Here is a 25,804-nt window from a genome sequence, read left to right as displayed (position 1 = left end):
TGGGATGCTCTTGGTATTGGTCTAAGAGTGTAGGTGGACATTGAGGGGGGGTGTTGGTGTATATGTGTGCAATGCCCACCTCTCACTAGTTAATTAGCACACTTACCTTACGTATGGTTCAGATGAGGTCGAATTGGTAAACCGCAATGGTACTACGAAGATAGAAAACGTTCTCTTCCAAGACACGGGGGTTCGGGGGTAGCACCCCCCGAAATGATATGGCCTATCTAGTGTGAACGGTGGGCACAATATGTCAAAGACAACCACTAATGTCAAAGAAGACCACTAATGTCAAAGTCGGCCACTAATGTCAAAGTCGGCCATGGTAGGTGAGCTACCACCACCTACCATGGTACATGAGCTACCCATGTGCTTCTTCCATGGACCAGAGGCTATAAATAAGACCCCCCCCCATCGGAGCATTACACACATCTCGATTGCAAAATTGTGTCCTCTTTTGTTTTTATATTTGTTGTCCTTTCGCCATTGAAGCTCATTTAGTGAGTGCATGGTTGGACAGATTGTTGTAATAAAACTTTGTGTTACCTCGTCAATCGTTTCTTCCAAACAAATCTTGATGTTGTTATTCTACAATTTCATCTACACATCTTGCAAGCGATCCTTGGTGATTGAGGTTTGATAAATAAGTGATTGGTTTGTGGTTTCAATATATATATATATATCTCAAAGATTTTTCATCTCTTATACTCATATATCTACTATTTTTATTGAGAAGAAAAATCCCTGTGTTATTACTTGAAAAAAAATTATTTGAGAAAGGATTTTGCTAAAGGTTGAATATTTGTGATATTCAATTTTTTACTTTCATTCAAAGATTTGATATTTGGTTATTGCAAAAACTAATTGATTGCAAATTCTCAAAGCTTCTAAATACATATTCTTGAGGAATATCTTTTAAATATTTTGTTTAAATCTTTGCAATATTCAAAGTCATATTTTTATTCAAAGATTTAATTTTATAAATTATTTGATATTAAGAACATAGATCTGCGTATTATTCAAGATTATTTTTAAAAGGATCTTATTTTATATTCTTACATAAAGTACTCTAAAATCAAACCCTAAGTTCTCCAAAGAATTTATTTATAAAAATTATTTTTTGGGAGATATTGATTAAAGGGTAGATTTGTGAAGCATCTCATTCTTCATATAAAGATCATATCTTTACATATATGTTGAGTTTCATGTTTTATCATATGATTATGTATTAGGAATTCTATTGTACTCACTAACTCAGTTAGAAGCATTTTGAGTTTTGTAGAAATTGTAATCTTTATATTGTATTCATGGTTCGGGTTGTGAACCGGGGTTGAGGAGGAAGCTACGCCTCTTGTAAGCAGCGGACTGTAAGGGAAGTTTCGTCCTAATTAAAGGAGCAGGGTTTAGTGGAATCCTTGAGTGGGTTGCTCAAGGTGAGGACGTAGGTTGTGGTAGGCCGAACCTCGTAAAAATTGAGTTTGCATCTCTCTTACTCTTACCTCTATTTAATTTACACGTAGCATTTATTTATGTGAATATTGCGAATGTTTTAAATATATAGTAGGTCTACAAAGTTATTGGGTAAAATTGGTTGATTGACTAAATCACTCATTAGATTGATTAATTGAAAAACATTGAGCTAGTTGTAAGTAACTTGTAAGTTTGTAATTGAAAGTTTTCAAAATTAGAACTTGAAGGACTTAATTTTTAAAAATACCCAATTCACCCTCCCTCTTGGGCAAACCCCAAAATTCACATCCTTCATACCATATAACCCCATATGCCCAAGACGCATATGCCACAAGACATTTACATCAAATTCAGTATCTACAGCTGCAGCTCCACCTACAATAGTAGTTTCCTGCAATGTGTAGATATTCTCATCTAACTTTTGTTCTTTCATCACTATCAGATTGTCTTCCCATACTTTCATAACCTCACCTTCATACTTGTAATTAAAACCATTCCAATCCAAAGCGACAAGTGAAATCAAACTTTTCTTTAACTTCGGTATGTGTCTCACATTACTCAAGGTTCTCACAATATCGTCAAATATTTTTATCTTAACGTTTCCTATGCCAATGATCTTACAAGAAACATCATTACCCATAAGAACTGAACCTGACTTTACCAACCTATAGGTGCTGAACCACTCCTTATTTGAAGTCATATGATAAGAACATGCCGAGTCAAGTATCCATGAGTCCATAAGGTTATCCGATCTCGAAGAAACCGAAAGAACATCACCATCACTGCAAATTGAATCTCCTTCTCAAACCACATTCGCTGATTTTGAAATCCCCTCATGCTTTTCAACATTTCCTTTCTTCCAATCCAGATACTCCGGTTTAATACGCCCCTTTTTATTGCATTTATAACACCAGATATCATTTTTCTTCTTGGATTGAGTACGAGATTTCTGACTCGATCCATATTTGGATTTTCCTTTGCCACACTCATTATTACCTTTCACCACAAATCCTTCTCATTCATCACATATTTTTAGCCTTTGATGAAAATTTAGTAAGACACTTGTCACCTTTTCTAGATTAAGAGACTCTTTTCCCCAAGTAAGGGTGGTAACTAAATTTTCATAAGTGTGAGTCACTGGTAAGGAATTTAGTAACATCAAAGTCTTATCATCTTCATCAAACTTAACATCAACACGCATAAAATCATTTATGATTTGATTAAATGCATTGATATGTTGATTTAAGTTTGATCATTTAACCATCTTAAGCCAATAAAGACACTGCTTAAGAAAAAGTTTATTAGAGAGTGATTTGGACATGTACCGACTTTCTAAATTTCGCCCTACAACCGCTGGAGAATCTTCTTTCATCACATGATAGAGAACTTCATCAACCAAACACAAGCATATTGTAGAAACAACCTTTGCCTGCAATTATCCCCATGTTGCCTCATCCATATTATCCGATTGAACACCATGTAGAGCCTTCACCATCCCTTGTTGCACAAGTATATCCTTAACTCTCCTCTGCCACAAACAGAAATTCTCGGTTCAATCGAATTTTATGACATCAAATCTTGCAGAAGAAGTACCCGATGCCATGATAACAATGCTCTGATACCAAATTGTTGTGGAAATCGAGTATAGGATGTACATCAGAATAATTAAACTTGTAGCAAATGATAAAGCACCACAAGACACAATTCATATACAACCAAAATTCTCTAAGCAAATAAAGAGAACAACACGAGAATATACGTGATTCGACAATACCTACATTCACGGGAGCAATCGACACAAGAATTTCACTAAGAAATATGGAAGTACACAGTACACTTCATACAATGATCTCTTTATATCATCAAAATATGTCCCGAAGGGTCTATTTAACAACCCCTCGAAGGTTTCCTTCCAAATACCCAACCACCCCAATGTTTCAATTCAAAATTTAAATTATTTCTCTTCGCAACTACTTTTGAGTTTTATTTTATTTTTATTTTATTTTTCAATATACTCTTTGTAAATTAAAAGAAATAAATAGAGGGCGACAATTAATTTACACTAACTTTTTAGAATATAACAATTAAGTATTGAAAATTTAATGTCAAAAAAATTCAAAGGAACACGTTTATGAACTAAAAATAATATTTAAAGAATGTAGCAAATCTTTTAATAATCATAGGTATAGCTAGGGAGATAAAAGGATGAATAAGCCTAAAAGTTGACTCTTTATTGTTGGTAAGCAAAATCTTAAAATTCTATCCTCATAGTTTGGGTGGTTGTCCCACTTCTATGTTCTGAGAGGGTGTTTGATATTTTAACAGTAGGGTATGACTTTGCTTTTTTACTTGGGGATCACATCATGCCCCAACCAGCAGTAAATTGGGTAAATAATAAAATAATATTTTTTGTTCTCATAAAATATTAGTAGACATTTTTTTTAATATACTTAAAAATTAAAAATTAAGATTTTTATTTGTTAATTTAATATATTATTTATCTTTATAAAAATATTATTATTGAGGGTAAAAAAGTTTATTTTTACACATAATAAATACTTAAACTTTTTACTAATTTTTTGTTATGTTAAAGTAAATTTTTATTTTTAATAGTATTTAATGGAGAAGAAAAATATATTTAAAAATAAATTTTCTGTTTATTGTTTTTCTTTTTTCATTTCCACACGCGGAGTAGAAACTAGAGAGCCCCAATTCCAAAGTCACAGCAAAGATATTGGACGTTTAGGTGAGAAGGTATAACTTGATGTTTAAGGCAAGCTTGTGCAGGCGCCTCGGAACCTGTCCAGCAATTTCACAGTGCACAGCGTCTGAGAAAACCGCACTCTCCACACGCCCAGCTCTTGCCTCCTCCTTCATCTTAAGCATGCGGAGGGTATGAGGGGAGGAGGTCCCATCTTCCACGCCTGACCCAGCCTATACGGCCCTGTAAGCTTTATTACATGTCCGTGCCATTCATCCAAAAGCAGTACACTTTCTACACAAAAACCGACAAATCTGTGGCCGACTTGGTTCTCTTTCGTTCATTGGCATAGGGGTATCACAAGCGCCAACATGAGGAGCAGAGACGGTGCCCTTCTGGCGTAAAAATGTCACGTCTCTGGAGTTATAATGCATCTGATAATGAAAGTTGCTTCATTCTCGAGCTCTACTGGCGTTACTTATGGTGAATTTCTGCAATTGGAGGCGAGTTTTCATCTGGGTTGTCCTTAAATGTCTTGAGTTGTTTCTGGGAAGCTTCTATATTTGGTTCTTCTTCTTTGTCCTACTCTGTTATTGGGTAAAAAAGTCTTCGACTTTTTTTTGGGGGGGGGGGGGGGGGGGGGGGGCGCTTCTGTATGCAAAATCTGGTGTTAGTCGGAGTTCTGGGCGCAATCTATCTTCATGGTTGATTGCCTTTCTTGAACTTGGAGATCTGCTCGATTAGTTTAATTTTAATTCCCTTGAAACGTGTAGTCGTTAATGCTGGCGCCTGGCGGAGTTGGTTCATCTGTTCTACAGAGGGAGAGAATCCAGTTGGTTTATTTATTTACCTTGAGTTTCTCCCTCTAATTAATCCTGGGTTTTCCTTCAAAATGAGTATTTAGCTAGTTTCCATCTGGTGCCATTCCATGGCATTTGTGTATTCATTCGTTTATAGAAGAAAAGCTCAGTTACCATCTTCAAGTTTTTTCTTCTCAGTATCCAGATAAAACCCTCAGCATATGTATTTTTTTCATTTATTAGTATGTACGACTGCAAGTTCTGCTTTTTAAATGTTAAATTAATGTCTTTTAGGGACGTTATCATATCAAAACTCAAAAAGTAAACGGTTCACACACACACACACACACATTTCAGTTCTTCATAAACCAATGAGACAATAGGAAATGACATAGTTTTAGCGAAAGAACCATGTCAAAATTCTCTGTTTTCCTTTTCAGTCGCTTTGGGAATGCTCAATGTCGGTTTCTTTGAGTTTTTACATGTTTAATTTTTGTAAACATGGCAAATAGTCGCTCAGCATTTTTTTATCCCTCTTTTATTGCCGCAGGCAGTTTGGTTGAGCTGAATTAGTGTAGAAGCAGGTGTAATTGATCAGATCAATGGAGTTTGGACTACCCTTGCTTCTCTTCCTCACTTTTCTCCCTTTAGCTTTGGCCCAGGATTCTGTGGATGCAACAATTGTTGTTAATGGGTCTAAAACACTGGCTGAAACTGATTCTAATTATATCTGTGCTACTATTGATTGGTGGCCCTCTGACAAGTGTAACTATAATCGATGTCCGTGGGGAAACTCATCAGCAATAAATTTGGTAAGAATTCAAAGAATTGCTTCTCTCTTTTGGATCTGGTTATGGTGATTTGAAGCATGCCTTTTATATTTTTGTAAGAATGAAAAAGAGATTGATGAAACAATTGACTGCTTTGCTTTGTTGTTGCTAGGACTTGTCTCACCCTTTCTTGGCCAAGGCAATCAAAGGTTTGTGTTTTCAATAGAACTAGCCTTTCTCTTGATTTCAGGCATGATGGAAGTGTGAAAAAGAGCATTTGTGTGGTTTGATTAATTTTTTTTGGTAACCCTTTAGTCCTTTATATATATATATATATATATATATATGACATTATATAACCCTTTCAATATTGGTGGCTAAATAGCATTCGAAAGCTTGAGGATAAGAGTTGGAGGTTCTTTGCAAGACCAAGTATTGTATGATGTAGGAACTTTAAAGTTTCCTTGCCATCCATTCAGAAAGATGAAAGATGGATTGTTTGGGTTTTCAAAGGGATGCTTACACACGAATAGGTGGGATGCGCTGAACCACTTATTCAATCAGACAGGGTAAGACCTTGCCTTTTGAACTTCCATATCTAATCATTATGTAGCTTAGGTTGATACGTTTGACGTGTAATATATTGGTCAGTGAAAAATCCTTTATGATCTTTGACGAAGGTGTTAAGGTTGTCTATATTTGGTGGGCTTTAATATTATCCAAGGATCAGCCTTACTTATTAATTTATTTTATTGTCGTTGAAACAGTTAATTTTATCAGTGGTTGGAGATTTAGGATCTTCCTAATGCATAAAACCATATTCTTATGCTGAAGCTGGACAAGCATGTAGTTGGTTAATAATAAGAGTTTGTATTGAGATAATCTCTTGGTATTTAAGTGGTAAACTTAAGGCTGTCCTGGTTAAAATGCAAGGGTTTGGGGGTTATGGTTCTTCATTTGAGATAATACTTGGGTATTTAAGTGAAGGGTAGATGGGCGGGCCCATTTTCCCGGTGGATTAGTTGAGCGTACAAAGTGCCTTGGGCACCATCTTTTCAAAAATAGTAATAATAATAACAATAATAAGAGTTCATTCTGAAAGTTCCCTGCAAGATCTCTTTTTGATTCTTCATTGCTGACCATTTCATATATTTTGAGCTCCCATTAAGAAGTTGCCTTCCATTCCAGTGTGAAAATTGTGAATGATGCAACCTTTTCTTGGCAGCTTGTCTCATTTCAGTTATTTGCTTAAGAGTACTTTCTTCATAGCCTCCTTTCTGGAAGTTGATTCTTGCAATTCACAATGGTGTATATGTGCATGGAAAATTTCAAGGGGAAGTTAATGTGTTGTGATTTTTCTAGTTCTTGCTTCTTAATATTATAAGCTTTGCTCCAGTATGCTTCCATCAAGTGGGTTGCATTCTGACTACAAAATTTTCTGGTTTATGTGAAAGAAAAATGTTGGCGTTCCTGTTTTATAACTTTTGATTGAAAGCTTAACTTTCCAGAGCAATTGTGACATTTGGCTTGAACGCACTTAATGGGAGGCAAAAGTCCAAAAGGAGTGTTTGGACAGGACCCTGGGATCCAAGTAATGCTCATAACTTCATAAATTACACTGTTGCCAAGGGATATAAGATAGATTCATGGGAACTAGGTATTGCATTTTTAGCCGAACCTGCTAGATTTCCAATTCATTGTGTTTTGCCTCTGCCTCAATCCTTTGCCTTTGTTGCTCTAGGTAATGAGTTGAGTGGAAGTGGGGTTGGTGCAAGTGTTCATGCCGAACAATATGGGAAGGACTTGATCAAGCTTAAAGGTATTATCAATGAGTTGTACAACAACTCACACTCAAAACCTTCACTGATAGCACCAGGGGGATTCTTTGATCAGCACTGGTTTGCTGAGCTTCTCAGAGTATCAGGTTCCAACATAGTCAATGGAGTAACCCATCATATATACAATCTTGGTGCAGGTGGGTAAGTTATAGGTGTGGTCTGTTTGACATTATTCCAATTTTTAAAAATTTTCATGTATGATCACTGTTTGAAATATGAAACAGGCCATAAAAATAAGTGAATGCTTTTTGTTTGAACTAAGTATTGAAAAACTGTAATGGAAGAAATCCCTATTCATGTGTAATAGAACTTTTAAATAGCATCTCAGGAATAATAAACACAAAACAAAAGCTTATGATTCTACCTGTTCTGCTCTTGATACCCTTCACATAAAATAATCACTTTTATTGAAACTCGTGAGGCCTGCAATGCAATCTTCATTCATCAACTTTAAACATGTAATTTTGTTGGCATTGAATTTGTAACTTCTTATTATAGTTTAAATTATCTGATAGCCTGATCATTCTAGTCATGTACAATTTACAACATGGCAATCTTGTGGGAAAACCATTGAACAGTATGCTGCCATATTGCTTGCTGTGTAACTGTAAGTAATAAGGAGCATGTACATACGTGTATCAATGTTTTTGACATGTAGTTACAAGAAAGCAATAACACCCAAGCAAACCATGAATTGGTATAATCATTATGGAACATGGTACAATCATTATGAAGCATGGTACATTTTGGTCCGGGATGAAATCCAGAGATCCAAAGTGTGAACTCAATATTTTTTACATGACATATTTTTATTAGTAAAAGAATGGAACATTATCATATTATAAATTTTTTTTCAGTCATCATTAATTAATCCACTTCACCATAGAAAAAGAAAATATTTTTTAGGTTTAGATTTCTCAAATTACACATTTTACCAATATATTTATACTAGTTCCTTCCTACTGTACCACATTTTAGAGCATGTATTGCATCATGGTCTCATTCGTATTCAACAAAACAGAACTTCTGCATTCCAGGTAAAATTGGTTTGACGTAGATGTGGAGTGTTTGTTCCAAACATCTTTAAAAACTGTGTAACTGTTGCCAAGGATATTGGATTCTGGGGCATTGATGTAGCTGAAATGTCGACACGGGAATTGATTTGAGTGTCATTTATGTAGCTAAACAAGACACGTGTATTTGTATTTATGTATGTGTACATATGTGCTTGCATGCATGTGTATGCATGTATGTATGTGCACACGTGGTAGTGCTTCACTAATGCCCAGGTGTTACAAAGTTTGGTGGCTTTGTTTCTTGTGGCATCCATGTGGCATTGTCAAATATTTTTTCAACTGTAGAATTTAATGTTCACCTCATTCCTAACATGCTAATCGAAGATGAGCTCTGTATGACAAGAAGTTTGCCCCAACTAGTATGGTCAAAATTTAACTTATTTTGAGATTTTATAATATTATAAAACTACTCTTAAATTTGACTGCATTGATTGAGGACTATCAGATATTGTATGGGGTCCAAATTCAACTGTGGACCTAGGCATGAGATAAATTTCAGTATAAGATTATTGTTTTTGGTGACCTCATGTGAGCTCCACAAGAAAGGAGTCAGCAAAGTTGGTGACACCTTAGTGTTAAGGGATTGTGTTTACATATTATAAAAAAGTGGGAGTTGGTGCAGGCATCCTACTTTTTCGTTTGTCCAAAGTTGTCCTTACATGAAGTTTGTAATTCCGTGCATTCTCTTAGACTTGTACTAACTTAGATGTCCATGCCTGAAGTTTGTGATTCCATCTGTATCCTCTTTGAGTTGCACCAACATACATATCTTACATTGACTTATTTATCTCACGACTTAATACTTATATATATGCTGATACCAATTAGATGTAAATCATTCCACTACTCAATTATCATTCCTATTTTCCCTTTAAACCTATTTTCATTATCTCTTATAATTACACCTATCTACAATTCAATTTATTACACACCAGGCAGCCTCGATAGGGACATATCAATGTGTAATGTTTGTTACCCTTCATTAATGTTTGTTATCCTACATATTTTATGATTTTACGCTCTTAAACAGTTAAATATTTTGTAGTTTTGTTGTATACATGTGTGTTTTTTTCCTTAAATTTTTACATTATTGGATTCCCCTATGGATTCTCTCATACTTTTTTGGGCCTATCTATTCATATGTGTATATGTATATATGTACATATGTACATAAAAATATTTGTTGTATACCATGCATATTGCATACAAATGCAAGTGTTCGCACGTGTACTTGCCAAGTGTTGTACATGGATGGTGTAGGTATATGTGTACACGCACACACACGGAGACATAGATACATACATTCACATGTACATGTCCATGTCCATGCATTTAGTTGTGCACATATGCATGCAAGTACACAAATGTTGAGCATGGACATATGTCATGATTTCACATTGGATGTGTAATAGGGAGATCTTGGGCTTATAAGGTTGGTTCAAACTTCAACCATGTGGGGCGTCTTTTTTAGGAAAAAAACAGTGAGGCTAGCAGGCCTGAGTAGTCAATACTTTATTGGAATCTGGCTGAAATGGATATATTTGGTACCAAGCCACTTTGGGGATACTATCATGTGAGTGGATCCTATATAGAGGTATAGGTCACTCTGACGAGAGTGTTAGAGATTGGAAGGGAGAGCATGTTACAATCTCACATTGGATGTTTATTAGTGAGATATTGGCCTTATAAGGTTGGTTCAGACTCCAACTATGTGAGATGTCTTTTATTGGAAAAAACTGTGAGTTTAGTGGCCAAAGCGGACAATACCTCACCAAAGTTGGGCGGATACCATTACACATGTGCATATGAGTGCTTCTACATATGCATGTGTATTAGTTTATTTACATGCATGTGTAATACACATGTAGGTGAATATGTGTGTGCATATGTAAGTGTGTGACTGCATAATGCATATAATGCATGCATATGCATCTGTACATGTACGTAAATTTATTATCTGTGCTTATAAAAATTCTTTTAAGAATGTCCAAGAATTCAATAATATAAAAATAATGATTTGATGTAAGAAGTAGTATTTTATATGGTAATTAGACTAACAATTTTTTAAATAAAATATTCAAATTAGATCATTTATGACAATGTAATTGTGAATAATGGAATTTAAGAGCTTCATGTTTTAAAATTCTAATGATATAATTTATCACTACTCGAGTCCATAATTCACTAAAAACTTGTGTGCGCGTCTGCACATGGGTTTAGGGTACAAGATAATGGTTCACATCTCCCAAAATCAGAAGGGAATCATGTCTTTCATGATATATTAAAAAGAAAAAAAAAATCACGCATGCTCAGATGTATGTACATACTGTTGTTTAGTTGGGTGTAAGGTCCCATTGCAAATGACTTGACCTGTTCATTGTAGGTGCTGATCCGAATCTTGTGCATAAGATATTGGATCCCCATTTCTTAAATAAGGCATCAGAAACATTTGGAAGTCTTGACCAGACCATTCAAATGGAAGGTCCTTGGGCTTCTGCTTGGGTTGGTGAATCTGGTGGTGCCTATAATAGTGGTGGTCATCTTGTGTCTGACACCTTTGTAAACAGCTTTTGGTAATCTTATTTGCTTTGATGCTTTTTTCAATAGCTTTTCCTTTTCTGTTTGGTGGAACATGTCACAACTCCTGCCTTACTAATATATGGAATATAGGTATTTGGATCAGCTTGGAATGGCATCAAAGTACAAAACTAAAGTATATTGCAGACAAACTTTGATTGGTGGGAACTATGGTCTCCTCAACACAACCACATTCAGTCCCAATCCTGATTATTATAGGTAGGAGCATCAATATTTTCTTTTTCAAATTTATGAGCTACTAGAATGGCCATCAGGGGAAAAAAAGAGGGCATCCCTGGGCCATAAGTCTCCCCACTTTGAGAGGGTAGGGAGAGGGTCATCAGTGTAGCAGCCTTGCCCCTCCTTTTACACAAAGAGGTTCTTGACTCAAACCCATGACTAACCAGTCAACAAAGGAGCAATCTTACCATTGATCCAAGGCCAGCCCTTGAAAAAGAAGAGTAAATTATGTTCTTGAAAAGCTCTTATTCCTGATTCTGATTTGCTGAATAATTGATATTGTTTAGTGCAATTCTGTGGCATCGGCTTATGGGGAAGGGAGTTCTGGCTATTCATAGCAAGACTTCACCATTTTTACGCTCTTATGCCCATTGTTCGAAAGGAAGAGTAAGGAATCTATCATCTTTATTTTTTTTACCCTAGGTTTTATGTAGATGGTAAAACGAATGTGTCAAGGTCCTAGTTCTTGATATAAAAATTGGAGAGCAAATTTCAATTTATAACACACTAATGCTGTAGTTAGCAATCAAATGATAATATCACGTACTGAACCTCAATACATCAAGGAATATTGTTAGGCTCCTATTATACCAATTTGCCTGATTGATTTTGAATTTGCGTTTGGTAAGTTTTGCCTGCATGTAGGAGAGGCTCATGGAGTCATTACAGCTTAAATTCTCTTTAATTTCACATTTGAATTGTATGGTTCATGTGACAACTAGGGCGTATGCCTTAGCTTTGCTCCATGCAACACTTCAATTAGATGCAAGCTTTTCATAGAGCGTCAATATTCAGCATTTTGGATTGCAAAAAATTTTCTTCTTAACATCATAATCCCTAAATAATCAGCAAATGATATTTTGTTTCCTTGGGAACGTTGGAGTTCAGAATGCCGTTGGGGCTGGTAATTAACTAATATCTGTTTTCCAGTGATTATACGAATACGAGAAGCAAACATCAGCGCAATGTGGATTTTCTTATTTTGGATTGAAACGGATGGTCAACATTATGCATTTAGGATACTACTTTGTCGAACATTTTATATAACAAAATTTTATGTGATTTTTCTTTCTGTCACTTTACATTTATGTCCTTCCAAGAGAAGGTCTTGCGAGGGCTAGATTTCCATGACTCCAGCACCTCGACTGTCTTTCCTCGAAAAAATTTGCTCATTGGTTTCTTTTTCTAGCAAAGCATACCTCGATTCATCAAGCTTTGCACATTGGTGACTATGCAATTGTCTCATTACAGGAAGGTGTAACTTTACTTCTGATCAACTTGAGCAACCGGACCAGGTTCAGAATTACTGCTCAAAATGGTGAGAACATCAACCTGCATGCAGAAGGGCCAAGTAATCACAAGGAAAGCTCTTTCGTGCGTGGTCTTAGGAGAACACTTTCATGGGTTGGACAGAAAGCATCAGATGGATCATTAGATAGAGAAGAGTACCACCTAACTGCTGATGGTGGGCAACTCCGAAGTCAAACCATTTTTCTAAATGGTCGACCATTGAAAACCACAGAAGATGGCAACATCCCAAGCTTGGATCCAGAATTTCGTCCCGTGCATTCTCCTATATTTATAGCTCCTTTGTCTATTGCATTCATCGTCCTCCCCAAGTTTGAGGCTCCAGCTTGCTGATGATTCGTATCCATGCCCAGGTGGTGTGTTATATATGTATTTCTTAATTGCAGAATTGCAAGGCTTTTTGGTTGGTGTTCGTTCTATTATAGTGTCCTGCAGAGAATTGTACTGATCATTGTATTTATGGTTTATAATTTCAATAATTATTCAGTTGTATTGATAATATGATACATTAGGCACAATTTCTTGAATTCTTCTATATGTAATTTTCTTGATGGAAGTTCTTCAGTTCATCTTGTAACCTTCCAAATCTCACTATAAATCCATTTGGCATTTGGATATTCGAGTTTCATGTTTCTTACTTTGTCGCCAATGCATCCTGCTTTCCAGGCGTGCTTAATCACATCACCTTTAGATTGTATAATTTCTTGTAAAATTTCTATAAGAAAAACAGACAAAAAATTGCGAAGTCTGTACTTTAAAAAAGAAAAAATAATAATAAAATGAATCATACATTATCATAATTAAAATTTTAAACTAAATTAATACTACTTGAGGTTATCTGTGGAACTGTTGGATGATGTTTCTACACATTCGTGTTTTTTGTTTTGCAATGGCTAAAATATCCAAATATACAATATATTATTGAAAAATTCTAATTTAATAAGAGTTTGTTTGGTGTTTTTTTTTATTTTTTAATTGTTTTGGTTTTTGTACGGAGAAGAAATAAATTATAAAAATATGTTTGTATTTTGTCAATTTTTTGTTCCTATTATTAGTTTTGCATTGCTTGTGAAAAATTCGAAAAATTATATTTTATGGTTTTTCAGTAACCCATTGTCAAAATGTTTTAATATCCATAAATAACTATTTTTTAAATATATAATTTTTTATACTTATTTTTTAGTTAAAATAGAATGATAATAAGAATTTAAAATATAATTAAGATAAGATTTCCATAATTTTTTTAAAAAAAATAAAAAAATAATAGAAGTCATTTATAATTTTTTTTCTTTACTATTCTTCAATTTCATGTCCAATAAAATTATTCTTGTGAAGTAAATTTTGAAATTAAATAATTAAGTAAAATAATTATAATAATTTTAAAATTTTACTATAATGTTTTTAGTTTATGTTATTATGTAATTTTATTATCTCAATCATATATTTTTTTTAGTTATTATTTGATTCAAGGGCAAAACTGAGTATTTGTTTATTTGATTTTTAATTTGTCTTTATTTTAAAAATATTAACCAGATTGATTATTGGTTTCTAATTTTTAGTTTTTATTTTTAATTTTTATATTCATAATTCTTGATAACAATACCAAACAATCCCTAAAAAATTATAGAATTTTGTTTTACTTGACAGCACAGGCGTGGGTACCATGATCGACGGTGTCAAAGTTATTAGAAAGCCAATTTGTTAAAATATTTTCTAAAATAATCATGAGAAGCATTTAATATTATGTGGGTTTGTCCTACATTGGAAAGAATGAAAAAAGAAAAGTCATTAATAAATGATAAGGTAAAATAATTACTTATAATTGGTTAAAAGATAGTGCTAGTGTGCACTCTAGTGCACCCCGCACATGCACACGATGCGATCAAGGCTCAACCATGGTGCGATTTGAACGGTCAGAATAATTATTTTTTCAAAATGTGTTGACCAAAGCTTGACCAGGGCGCAACAAGGTCGACGCTTGTTGCGATTTTAGAAATTTACTTTGCGAATGAACAGATGCAACCTTTTGGATAAGGTATAAATCTGTCTGTTTAAAGACATAGTTCACTCCAAGAATAATATATAAAATTCATCATTCTCTCTCTCCTTTTTCACATAAAATTTTCACAATTTATATCTTCTTCAAATTTGGATTCTGTTTTCTGTAGAAATAGAATTTTAGAAATTTATTTTAGATTCTTTTAAGAGTGTTTGTGATCAGTTTTTATTTGTGTATAATGCAAATTGATATCAAAATTATATTCTAAGCTTTTTTGTATCCTAAAAACATATTTGCTGACTCAATACACACCGATCTGATGGGGGGCAAATAAAGTTTAAAGGAAAATGATGTTGTAACATGCCTTGAAGTGTTTTCTGTTCTGTAGGATTTTCTCTATTTAATTTTTACACAATTTACAAGTGTGAGTTATGTTGTAGATAATCTATATTGCAGTAAGATCCTATTTTGCCTCAAAGCTAAAATTATGAAGTTATGAATATAAGACATATTAGAGAAATATACACTTTCCAACTTAGCAAAATATATTTTCCATTTTTTCTCTTTCCATTTTGTCCATTCTATCATGTATATATACACCCTTGTAATACTCAATAATTAATACAGAGAAAAAGTCTTTCATTCATCATTTAACATGGTATCAGAGCGAAGGTTTTTTTAATCTAAATTTTAACCTAGGTTTTTCTTACCTTGCTACCGCCGCACACACCCAACAGGTTCCTGTAGGTTCCGGCATCAGAGACCACACTCCGGCCGTTCCATTGTATCTCAGTTGTGGTTTATCAGCGTCTTCTCCGGCGTGCGTTTTTCACGGCTCGTCCTGCGGCTCGTCTCTCTGACAGACTCCCATCTCTCTCTATTTTTTGCAGTCGCTGTCTCTCAGAAGCTGCTCTCATATCTCTGTTTCTCAGTTTTGTCGTTCACAGTCTTCTTAGCCTCTCTCTCGGCTCGTCGTCTCTCAAACATCTCCGGCGGTCTCTTATCTTCTCTGGACGTCCTCCCAGCAGTTCCCTTGTCGTTTTTCTTTTCTTTTTCTGGCTATCTCTCGGCTTCTCTGGCTACTTCTCTGACGTCGTTGTCGTCTCTGGTTCTATTTTGACGTGCGACCGCCTCTCTTTCTCGGCTCTTCTTTCTGGCATCTTTCAGAAGATGTCGTCTCCTGTTTAGTTTTGTTCGGTGCTACCGTTTCTTAGACACACTGAACCTATCGTCTCCAACTTCTAAGTTTACAACATCTCTGGTGTTCGTTGGTTCATCATCTCCCAGTCTTTTGACTGTTCTCAGTTCCCGGCGTCGTCTACATCCTTTGCAACTAGCTACTCTGGCTGTCTTCTCCGACGGTCCCGTATCAGTTCAGTTCTCCGATATTATCTTAGTCCGACCAAGTCTCATCTTAGTTGACTCTCTCAGTCTGGCGAAGCATCAATCAGTGCAGCAAATCTCCGCCTTTGGCTCTCTCTCATCTCTCACTTACAAGTTCTTATGGTGAGATTATCAAATCGAAGGTTTATTTTTGGTCACTGCAAAAATCAGATTTGACTCGATTTGGTGGTTTAATTCATCTGAATTGATATGCTGTTATGGAAGCATCTGGTTCTTCAATGATTGCAAATGCCGTCACAGGTTCTTCAACCTCTCCTGAGATTGTTATCCCTAGTCTCACCAGCGAACAATACCGTCAACTGGATCTTTTATCGCACTTGAACACCAACTCTACCAATTTTTCTAGTAACCTTGCCTCTTGTCATTCTGCTTCTTTTTCTAATACTGAATGGATTGTTGATTCAGGTGTCTCCAATCACATGACTTCTAATTTTTCTTCCCTTGATAATATCAGCTTCTCAATCAGTCATGCCCCATTAAGCTTCCAAATGGTGACATTGTTCCTGTAACTTATACTTGCACTATGCGGTTTTCTCTTAATTTCTCTCTTTCTAATATTCTTTATGTGCCTTTATTTAAATTTAATTTATTATCCATCAACAAACTTACCAATGATCTCAATTGTGTTGCTATATTTTTTTTCCCACTTTTTGTGTCTTTCAGGACCTATCAACGAGGAGGCTGATTGGAACGTGTGAAGTACGAGATGGGTTTTACCACTATAAACCTCCCTCCGCCTCAATTTTCCACTCTCAACATATTTCTGACACTACTCTTTGGCATCAACGTCTTGGTCACCCCTCTATTTCATGTATTCCAAAAACTTTAAATATTTCTTCTTCTTATTTGCCTTGTGATGTTTGTGCTAGAGTAAAGCACACTCATTTTCCTTTTTCTTTGAATACAAATAAAAGCACATTTTTTTTTAATCGAATTTATTGTAATATATGGGGTGGTTATCCTACAACTTCACTCTTTGGTGCACATTATTTTTTAACAATCATGGATGAGTCACTCACGTGTTACATGGATCTATCTTATGCGCATGAAATCTGATTCTTTCACTTGCCTTAAAATTTTTGTACCATGGTCAAAAATCATTTCAATTGCACTATTAAGCATGTACACACTGATAATGGTCGAGAATTTTTATCCACCCCGCTTCAAACTTTTTTCCATGATCAAGGCATTTTTCACGAGCGCATATGTGTGGATACACCTCAGCAAAATGGTGTTGTCGAGCGTAAACATCACCATCTTTTTAATGTGGCTCGATGTTTACGTTTTCAAGCCAATCTTCCCATCTCTTTTTGGGGCGAATTCATTCTCACTGCAACCTATTTAATTAACCGCACTCCTCACCCAGCCTTAATCATAAGTTCCCTTATGAACTTTTTTTTCAAAAACCACCATTGTATACACACTTGCAAGTATTTGGGTGCTTGTGCTATGCCCAAACCACTCACCAATATCGCGATAAATTCTCTCCTCGTGCTCTTTGATGTGTTTTCTTGGGTTATCCTGCTCATCATAAGGCTTATCGTGTATACGATCTTGAAAACAAAAAAAAAAAAATTCTCATCTCCCATGATGTCACCTTTAAAGAAAATATTTTTCCTTATCATCTCATACCTCCAACTCCTACATCTTCACCCGTCCTTCCCCTTCCTATTCCTAATATACACCCTTCCTACACTTTATCTACCCCTAGCCCCCTACCTCTCTCTCCTTCTCCCTTAGTATCTCACCAACACCCTCATCCTTGCCCCCTTCCCCACCACCCCCTCCACCCATCTCTTCACGGCCCAAACGAGCTGTCACACATCCCTTTTACTTGGATGATTATATTTGCCCTATTTTACCAAAGTCCTCCACAACTTCACAGGTTTCAAGATTTTCCTCAGGTACGGTTCATTGTCTCTCCTCTTTTCTATCTTATCATCGTTTCTTTAATCAACATTTGGCTTTTCTTTATATTATGTCCCAACATCCCGAATCCACCTCATATTCTCATGATGTACTACACTCCCATTGGCCTGATGCCATGGCTTCTGAAATTCAAGCCTTAGAAACCGATAATATATGAGTTCTTCAACACCTTCCACCTGGAAAAAAACCAATTGACTATAAATGGGTATTCAAAACAAAACTTTGGGCCGATGGATCCATAAAGCAACATAAAGCTCGCTTGGTGGCCAAGGGCTACACTCAACTAGAAGGTTTGGAATATCATGACACTTTTGCTCCTGTTGCTAAACTCATTATTGTTAGATGTGTTCTTGTAGTGGTTGTAGCTTGGAATTGATATCTCCTTCAATTGGATGTTAACAATGCTTTTCTTCACGGTGACCTCAATGAGGAGGTTTATATGATCCCTCCACTGGGTTATTTCAAACAGGAGGAGATTCGTGTTTGTCGTCTTCAGAAATCTCTTTATGGCCTTAAGCAAACCTCTCGCAATTGGTTCTCTAAATTATCTTCTGTTTTACTTGCTGAGGGCTTCACCCAATCTTAGGCCGATCACTCTCTTTTCACTTGCTCTCGAGGTTAGTCTTTTACTCTCATACTTGTTTATGTTGATGACATTCTTATGGTAGGCAATGGTCTCTCCGATATTAGCACTTTCAAAGTCATGCTCGCTCATAAATTCAAACAAAAGGATCTTGGCAAATTGAATATTTCCTTGGCCTCGAAGTTGCTCACTCTCCCATTGGCATATTTCTTAATCAATGAAAAATATGCTCTTGACATCCTCACTGATAGCGGTCATCTTGGTGCTCGTCCTACCCACTTTTCGCTGGAAAACCCATTTTTGCATATTTATAGGTGGCTGGCCACATGGCTTCATTGATGAGTCTATGACGGCAGTTCGTCAACAAAGACGGTGCCCTCGTCAACAAATTTTATCCCCTAGAAAAACAGCCTCTCAGTAAATTCTCATCAATGAGACACGCGTCCACGTCGACGAGCCCAGGGAGACGATTCTTTTTCCTTCTATTTTATTTATTATTTAATTCCAATAATTATCCGAGTTATTACAACATGAATTTAGTATGTTAAACTATGTTATGTTAAATCATGTTTTATTCAAATATGATACAACTGTTTATACCTAATATGAATTATATACTATTTGTATGTATATCACGAAAAATACTCATGTTGCCACACACTGATATTAATTTGTCTCCCTTACTAAAAGGTGTCTCACCCAGCATTGCAAACATTTCAGGAAATTTAGGTAGGAAGGTGGATAGAGCCCCGTAATAATAGAAGTGGACTGAGCTACCCTGTCTATAGGGTAAGTGAGTGAGCAAGGGTCAGATGGATTTTTGGATTATGACCCTAGGATACTTTTTGGTCTTTTTGGAATGTATGTATATGTATATGATAGATTTAGTAGAACTCTGGTATGGTTTCTAGTGTTTTGTGGCATGTATGTGATTTTATATTTTTCACTACTTAGATATTAAAGTTGTATGACAGGTATATCCCTGGTACCCACGGTATGGGTTGATCCTGATTAGTCCAGTTTATAAGCAGGTTAACAAGTTATTAAAATTATTATAAATGTTATTACATGGAAAAAAAAATTAGATATGGAAAAATAGACAGGTCGTTATACCGTATCTCTCAAAACTCAAAATAGGGATGTAATCAGTTCGGTTCAGTCAGTTATGGGCCAAATTGAAAATCGAACCGAACCTTGGTTAGGCCCGTATCTCTCTTCAACGCCTACACCACCTTATAGCTTCTATGCAGAGCTCACTCCACGGGCACCACCACCAGCACTAGCAGCGGCGGCAGTCATGGGTTGCCTGCAGTCCAAAACCGCCAATATTCAATCCCTAGATGACCCCTCGTCGCTCCCCAATTCCGCCAATCCCGACTTAGGTCTCTCTTTCTCTCTCGCTCTCTCTTTGTACTTTCTCTCTCCTGTTTCTCCCTCTACTGCATCTTACCTCTGCTTTGCCATTGTTTTCTATGGTGTTTGTTTGGGTTTTGGGGATGAAGCTAAGGTAGATCAGGGCGAGCAAGATCAGCAAGTTTCGGCGTTCAAGGAGTTCGGATTGAACGAGCTTCGCAAGGCCACCAACGGATTCAGCTGCGATCACATTGTCTCCGAGAGCGGCGAGAAGGCTCCCAATGTTGTTTACAGAGGCTGGCTCAAGAACAATCAGTTAGTCTCTGTTAAACGCTTCTCCAAGCAGTCTTGGCCTGACGCTGAGCAATCTGTGGTGAGATTTTAGTTTTTTCATCGGTTTGTAGTGTTTGGTTGCTCGAAAAGTCATGCAAACAAAGAGAAAACTGACGACGTTGCCTGGTTGGCACTTTCGAAGCCCTTCTCTAGCTTTAAAGCGCCATGATCAGTGCAATCTTCCTTATCCTAAGCAATAAAAGTACTTCCGAAATGCTACTCAAAACAAGTTTAGTGGGAGCATAATCAAGTTTTTAATGTTGATGTTTTGTAACTTAATATATAACATATTATTTTCTAAAATTTCGGAGGGCGTAAACGGGCTATAGGATAATTGTCAGTTAGTAATTAGTCGGATGCATTTTCATGAGAGTTCTCATTCTAAAACACTATCTATCTTGAACAAAAAATAAAGAAAATGAACTTACCGAAATAAATAATTAAATAAATATATTGTGCTCATTTTTTTTTCCCTCTGACAAAGAAAAAAAATATTATCATTATTTTTTGGAAGAAAATTTTTCATCATTTTTATTTATTTATTTTCCTTACCAAAAGGAGGACAAAAAAAGGACTCCCATTTTTCTTTCTCGTTCCCTCTACTAAATGTAGGGTTATCGTGGTTGGGTTTTGTTTTACTTTTTCCAATCTCCATATTTGTGCTATTTTTTTTATTTTTATTTTTTTTTGTTTAACTTGATCTATTTTGAAAAACTGTGGGAGACAAGATAGGATGGGATATGGGGAGCATTTTTAATTGGGTAAGAAGTTGGTGAAAAGTTTATTGTTTGAAATTACTATATTTAAAATTATTGAGTAATGCTAATTACTTAAATATTTATATTTTTATATTATTAAAATGGATAAATTAATTTAATTATATATATATTTATAAAGCTAATATTTTATAATTCATTGAATAAATACACATTTTTTTTCCATAAATCAAATCCAAACTTAAAAATATGGTTTAAATAATAAAATAAAAATAAGTAAATAAGTATAATAAAAATAGAAATAACTATAGTTGTTTTACTTAATTATTGTGTTTTGAAACTCACCTTTCAGTACTATAAGGACAATTTTATTTTACATGAAAACCAAAAATAATATAAATATATTTGAAGAAATTATCAAAATTTTCAAAAATTTTAAAAAAATTATGGATATTTTTTTAATCATATTTTAAACTCATCAAATGCTTATTATCGTATGAACACACACACCTTCCCTTTCTTGACCACCAACCCTTTCGTGCTTATCCCAATGTATTAAATTAATTATTATTTTTCCTTTTTAAAATTTATTGCCAGCCTTTGCTCTATCTTTGAGAGCGAGTAAGTTTTTCATATATACATTTTTATTTTTTGAGTAGACATGTTTGACGATTTCTTTTTTGAATTTTATTTTATTATTAGTATTTTTAATAATTTATTTTTTGCAGTGACTAAATAATTTTTATAATAATATCAATTAACTATTTTTCATAATTTATTATTATTTTTTAAAAAAATTTATAGGAGATCAAATTAAGTATAATTTTTTTTAAAGAAATATGCATAATGGTGAATTCACTACTTTTAATTAGTTGTTGCTCTCATGCATGATATATGTATATTTAATTATTTTCCCTATGTTACAAGATTAGATTTTTAAGCTTATTTTTAAAAATGAAAAACTATATATTGCAATAGAAAAAAAATCATGTGTAAACATTATTATAGCCATGACTTTTAATTTATGTTTATATTTAGTTGTATAATTTAATGAGTTGCCTGCAAGTTAGCTGTATATATAAAATCTCAATGATTGTGAAATGGACAGCAAATAACTATGAATCAATTATGAGTTGGCGATGAATATAGGTTAAGGAACCAAAAGAAAAATCCTACCTTTAAACCTAAAGAAATAATAAACTAATAAACCCCCCGCCCCCCCTTTTGTTGACTTTTCAAAATTGCTCCCTTGCAAATCCTTAGCAATTCGGCGCAATTCCTTGGAACTCCAACGCATGCATGTGGGCCTAGCAGCCCACTCACCATGTGGTCACATCACGGGCCTCACACATGAGCTTTTCCTTTTAATTCAAAAGCATATGACTTGCCTTGCACTTTCAAGCTCAATTTTGACTTTCCTACGGCCCATATCTCTCAAAACTCACAATACAATTATGGGCCAAATTGAAAATCGAACCGAACCTTGTGATTTTTGGAATGTCCCTACTATAATCAATGTATGAGAAAGTTGATGATATGGTGACTTTCCATATCATCATGAATCACCTTAATCGGAGCTTAGATGAGAAAGTTGCGCCTAGATTACAAAATAATGTCAAAATTGTCCATAAAAAATAGCATGTGGTAATGTCACGTACGATTTTGACCTTGATGCAGCTAGTATCTCTCAAAATTAAAAACATGAAAGTTGTTGAGCATTTTCTTAGCTTTTTACAACATCTTGAATCATTTGAATCAAAAGTCAAATGAGAGAGTTATGTACAGATTACGTAGCAGTGTCGAAACTATCCATAATCATCCAATTAGTTTTGTTTTGCGCTCAACGCCTCCATTTGCATCATTTTATTCTTTATTCTTCATGAACCCCACATAAGCGGATCTTTCAATGAAAAGCTACAACCCTCACGTGCATGGTTCACTTTGCATGCATGGCCCAGTTTCTCTCACGCATGACCCGCCCGCGTACATTTTAATTTCAACTTTAATGTCTAAAAAATATCTTGCAATAATAAGATACCAAAAACCCATAAATTATCAAATAGAAACTCAAACATTATAAATTGAGCTCACTGTTAAAATATTGAATATAATTTTGCATTTAATTAAAATTATAATCTTTAATGCATAAATTTAAATGTCTAATTACGCAACTTTGACGTGTAATCAAAATATAAGTCACTACCTTTCCCTATTGCATCAAAACACATCCAAGTCCTCTCAGAGACGCGTCACTGTAGATTAAAAATTCACCATCTCCTGATGGAATGGTCAAAACTGGTGTAGTGACGACTCGCTGCTTCAATTCTTGAAAACTCTACTCATATTCATCAGTCCATTCATATTTTATATTTTTCCTCGTCAATCTTGTCAAAGGACCAGATCATTTAGAAAACCCTTCTATGAACTGGCGATAGTATCCTGCCAAACCCAAGAAACTCTTGACCTCCTGTACATTCTTTGGTCTCGCCCAATCAACTACCGCCACTATCTTGCTGGGGTCCACTGAAACACCATCCCTGGATATCACGTATCCAAGGAATGCAACTTTCTCCAATCAAAATTCACATTTTTTGAATTTAGCGTAAAACTTCTTTTCCCTTAATAGCTGAAGTACTAGTCTCAAATGATTTTTGTACTCCTCAAGACTCCTAGAAAAGAGTAGAATATCATCAATGAACACTACTGCAAACCGATCCAATTATTCATGGAAAACCCATCTTTCTTTTTAACAACTAACATTGGTGCTCCCTAAGGTGACACACTGGGCCTGATAAACCTCTTGTCCAATAATTCTTGCAACTGCTCCTTTATCTCTTTCAATTCTACTGGTGTCATTCAATAAAGAGCCTTAGAAATTGGTGTTGTCTCTGGCAATAAGTCTACAGCAACCTCGATTTCACGATCTGAAGGCAACCCAGGTAAATCCTCTAGAAATATGTCAGTGAACTCCCTCACCATTGGAATATTTTCAACCTTTAGTTCTCCCTCTGGTGCTTCCCTTACACAAGTTAGGTATCCCTGACATCTCTTCAGAAGTAGCCTCTTTGCTTGTATAGCAGACAATATTTGTGGTGAGGAATGCACACATGATCCCACAAACATGTACTCCTACTCCTCAGGAGATATGAATACTACCTCTTTCTGATGGTAATTGATACTAGAATAATTGGCGGCTAGCCAGTCTATTCCTAGAATCATGTCAAATCCATGCGTATCAAACACTACTAGATCAGCCAACAGTATTTTTCCCTAAATATCCATTGGATAATCTCTAAGCACTTTCCTACATACCCCTACTGTTCCTATTGGTATGGCTATAAACAAATTTGCATCTAATAGTTAAGTTGTGAAGACCCAAAAAAGTATTAAAAAATTAAATTATTAATTAAATAATTAATTCAAAATAAATTATTATTAATTTAATAATATAATATAATATTATATATATATATATATATATATATATATATATATATAGTTACCTTATTTATCTAATATCCTTGAGTATTTCAGAGATTTGAGTGTTGCGCACTCTTTCTCTCCTCACATCTCTCTCTCTCTCTCTCTCTCTCTCTCTCTCTCTCTCTCTCTCTCTCTCTCTCTCTCCTCTGCCCGTCTCCCATCTCCTTTCAATTTCTTCTCTGGTTTTCGGCCAATTGAAGAATAGAAAATACCACCAGGTTCCTATTTCGGCTGTAAACATTTTAACTAGAGTGAATTCATGATTAGGGCGTCGTAGGCACCACTCTTGGGATAAGGTAAACTCTCTCTCTCTCTCTCTCTCTCTCTCTCTCTCTCTCTCTCTCTCTCTCTCTCTCTCTCTCTCTCCTCAAATTTTCCTCAAATCTTTAACCAAATCTACGATCGAACACCACCACGGGGTCCTAGTTTCGATTCTCATCATTTTAATCAGAGCGAATTTTTAATTTGGTTTTCCTAGGCACCACTCCAAGGCTAGGGTAAGGGTAATGAAATTATATTCGTTAATTATTTTTAAAGTTTAATTAGTTATCAGGAGTGTGTGGGCCTAGAAAATATTAAAATAATTGTAATTCTAGGGTTGACTTGATTGAACTGGGGAAATGTAATTTCAGGGTTTTGAGCTCCCAAACGCCGCAGGCTTGGGTCTTAGGAATTTCATAGGAATTCTCTCAGTAAGCAGGTTAGGGGTTTAAATTATAACATATATTTTTGGGAAATTAATTGATTGATTAAAGTATGTGAAAATGAGAATATGGTATATACTATTGGAAAATTATGATATGAATATTTTCCTTATGATTATTATATTGTGAATAACTGTTTAAAATTGTATGACATAAGGAATATGAAATAACAGTTTTATATTGGGAATGTGAATGATATTGAAATATATTATTTGTACAGAGAAATGTTGATATACGGCTATATTTTATGTAGATATGAAAATAAGAGAAACCTAAAAATATTTTTATACAGAAATGATGATATGAGAAACTTAGTTATATTTTATATAGAAATGATGAAATGCGATATACAGATATATTTTTATTGAGAATTGATGATATATGAAATATACAGATATGTTTTACACAGATATGATGAAATGAGATGAGAATTATACAGAAATAATGAGAATTATAGAAATGATGAAATGAGAAATACACAAATGTGTTTTATACTGAAATGATGATATGTGAAATACTT

The 25,804-nt window shown here is 34.9% G+C and overlaps 1 protein-coding gene across 8 annotated transcripts; it reads left to right on the top strand.

The window, feature by feature from the left end:
- Positions 1–4,170: 4,170 nt before the first annotated feature.
- LOC131146317 (heparanase-like protein 1) lies at positions 4,171–13,397 on the top strand. 8 transcript variants are annotated; one of them, XM_058095857.1, is made up of 10 exons: positions 4,171–4,674; positions 5,522–5,783; positions 5,914–5,950; positions 6,127–6,310; positions 7,250–7,398; positions 7,483–7,716; positions 11,039–11,228; positions 11,326–11,451; positions 11,760–11,859; positions 12,724–13,397. In XM_058095857.1, the coding sequence occupies exons 2-10, from the start codon at positions 5,574–5,576 to the stop codon at positions 13,111–13,113; spliced, it is 1,620 nt and encodes a 539-aa protein (XP_057951840.1). In that variant the 5' UTR covers positions 4,171–4,674; positions 5,522–5,573; the 3' UTR covers positions 13,114–13,397. The 8 variants fall into 8 exon arrangements, with proteins under 8 accessions (XP_057951840.1, XP_057951838.1, XP_057951835.1 ...); XM_058095855.1 differs by having other exon boundaries at positions 4,203–4,654; positions 5,526–5,783; XM_058095852.1 differs by having other exon boundaries at positions 4,203–4,654.
- The last annotated feature ends 12,407 nt before the right edge of the window (positions 13,398–25,804 follow it).

Source organism: Malania oleifera, chromosome 13, assembly GCF_029873635.1.
Source record: "Malania oleifera isolate guangnan ecotype guangnan chromosome 13, ASM2987363v1, whole genome shotgun sequence".
NCBI classification, from domain to species: Eukaryota; Viridiplantae; Streptophyta; class Magnoliopsida; order Santalales; family Ximeniaceae; genus Malania; species Malania oleifera.
The sequence above is the reverse complement of the archived record's forward strand: the minus strand, read 5'-3'. Positions and strand labels throughout refer to the sequence as shown.